Source organism: Ammodytes marinus (assembly GCF_949987685.1).
Source record: "Ammodytes marinus genome assembly, chromosome: 24".
NCBI classification, from domain to species: domain Eukaryota; kingdom Metazoa; phylum Chordata; class Actinopteri; order Uranoscopiformes; family Ammodytidae; genus Ammodytes; species Ammodytes marinus.
The window spans coordinates 15688036-15690535 of NC_137228.1; the positions used below are offsets into that span (position 1 = coordinate 15688036).

At 50.7% G+C, this 2500-nt stretch overlaps 1 protein-coding gene across 1 annotated transcript in view; it reads left to right on the plus strand.

Moving 5' to 3' along the window:
- The window catches only part of dnajc27 (DnaJ (Hsp40) homolog, subfamily C, member 27), a 9175-nt gene that overhangs the window by 2334 nt on the left and 4341 nt on the right, over positions 1-2500 (plus strand). Inside the window, exons 3-4 of the mRNA XM_080052668.1 lie at positions 36-105; positions 1738-1902. Coding sequence (XP_079908794.1) covers positions 36-105; positions 1738-1902 — 235 coding nt within the window. The remainder of the gene's footprint in view (positions 1-35; positions 106-1737; positions 1903-2500) is intronic.

Below are 2500 nucleotides of genomic sequence, written 5' to 3' on the forward strand. Positions count from 1 at the left end.
AACAGCAGTGTGTGTGTTTTGTGGTGTGTTGACAGAGTGCAGGTTCGGGACAGAGAAATCAAAGTGAACATCTTTGACATGGCCGGTCATCCTTTCTTCTATGAAGTGAGAAACTTTTACATTTTCTTTTTATAATTATATAAACTTCTAAAATACTTAGACTTGGGGCGCTCCGGTGGTGTAGTGGATAGAGAGCGTACCATATTGGCTCCGGCTTTCATCGCAGTGGTCGCGGGTTCAAATCTGACCCGCGGACCTTTACTGCAGGTCATCCCCCCTCTCTCTCTCTCTCTCTCTCTCTCTCTCTCCCCATTTCAACTCTGTATTATCTAATAAAGCTTGAAAATAACAAAAAATAATATTGAAAAAAAATTAAAAATACTTATGTTATATATTGTATATTGTGTTATGAGTCTTTTATATCTACATAGGAGCGGGGCGCTGAGGCCGCCATGTTGCACCGCCATGTTTCTACAGTAGCACAGAACGGACAAACTTAACGGCCTTACACGTTTTTATATATAGTGGGCGTCCTGGGGAAATGCACCTGTTGGAAGACCAAGAAGAAGAAGAAGTACTATAGAATAAATAACTAAATACATCTTCACCTCATCACTTGATATTGATATATTACACACAGTAGCTTCAAGACTTATAAACACTTAGAAATTAACCCATGTTAAAGGTGGTCTCTCTCTTTGTGTGTGTGTGTCTCTCTCTCTCCCCCTGTCTTTCTCTCTCTCCCCCCCTGTCTCCCTCTCTCTCTCTCTCCCTGTCTGTCTCTCTCTCCACCCCCTGTCTCTCTCCCCCCCTGTCTCTCTCTCTCTCTCTCCCTCCCCCCTGTCTCTCTCTCCCCCCTGTCTCTCTCTCTCTCCCTCTCCCCCCTATCTCTCTCCCCCCTCTCTCTCTCTCCCCCCTGTCTCTCTCTCCCCCCTGTCTGTCTCTCCCCCCTGTCTCTCTCTCTCCCTCTCCCCCCCTGTCTCTCTCTCCCCCCTCTCTCTCCCCCTGTCTCTCTCTCCCCCCTGTCTCTCTCTCCCCCTGTCTCTCTCTCTCCCCCCTGTCTGTCTCTCCCCCTGTCTCTCTCTCTCTCTCTCCCCCCTGTCTCCCTCTCCCCCCTGTCTCTCTCTCCCCCCTGTCTCCCTCTCCCCCCCTGTCTCCCTCTCCCCCCTGTCTCTCTCTCCCCTGTCTCTCTCTCTGCCTGTCTGTCTCTCCCCCCTGTCTCTCTCTCTCTCCCTCTCCCCCCCTGTCTCTCTCTCTCCCCTGTCTCTCTCTCTCTCTCCCTCCCCCTGTCTCCCTCTCCCCCCTGTCTCTCTCTCTGCCCCCCTGTCTCTCTCTCCCCCCCTGTATCTCTCTCTGCCTGTCTGTCTCTCTGTGAGGTACGTAATGAGTTCTATAAGGACAGCCAGGGCGTGTTGCTGGTGTACGATGTCGGACTAAAGGAAAGCTGTAATGTCTCTCTCTCTCTCTCTCCCCCTGTCTCTCTCTCCCCCCTGTCTCTCTCTCTCTCCCTGTCTCTCTCTCCCCCCCTGTCTCTCTCTCTGCCTGTCTCTCTCTCTCTCTCTCTCTCTCCCCCCCCCTGCCTCTCTCTCTCCCCCCCTGTCTCTCTCTCTGCCTGTCTCTCTGTCTCTCTCCCCCCCTGTCTCTCTCTCTCCCCCCTGTCTCTCTCTCTCTCTATCTCTCTCTCTCTCTCTCTCTCTCCCCCCCTGTCTCTCTCTCTGCCTGTCTCTCTCTCTCCAGGTGCGTAATGAGTTCTATAAGGACAGCCAGGGCGTATTGCTGGTGTACGATGTCGGACTAAAGGAAAGCTTTGAGGCGCTGGACAGCTGGCTGGCCGAGATGAAACAGGAGATGGGATCCCAGGCCAACATGGAGAGCATTGTGTTCATCGTCTGCGCCAACAAGGTAACCACGCACTGTACCTTTAAATCTATTGTCCCACGCACTGTAGCTTTAGATCTACTGTGAACAAGGTACACACGCACTGTCGCTTTAGTTTTATTGTCTACCTTTAAAGGTGGAGTCAGTCAGTGCGTTTACATGCAGACTCATAATCGGGTAGCTAAACGAATAAGACTTCAACAGGACTTGTAAAATGCATGTAAACACCTTTATCCGATCTACTTCGCACACAAATCGGCACATTAACGGACAAGAGAAGTCGGATAAGAACACCTAGATAACTCGTTCATAGTCGGCTTTCTCTCTGCATGTATACAGGGATCGCATATCGCATATCGGAGTTCTCGTTCTGTGCTTGTGTGCCTGCGCGTTATAGGCTACACCGTGGGTTATTGCCGGAAGGGAACCGGACGTGGCTCTAAAACCACTTGTTAAAAGCATGTTTGAAAGGGCTACAGCGCCACCTAGCATAGTGGAGACAGCCATGCATCGGATATTTATCGAATATTTGAAAGGCCATGTACTGTATACTCAGACAAGTGACGCAGTCCGTTCGAGTGGCAAGTTCGGTGCTAATCCAATCCAGTTGTCCCATGGAAAC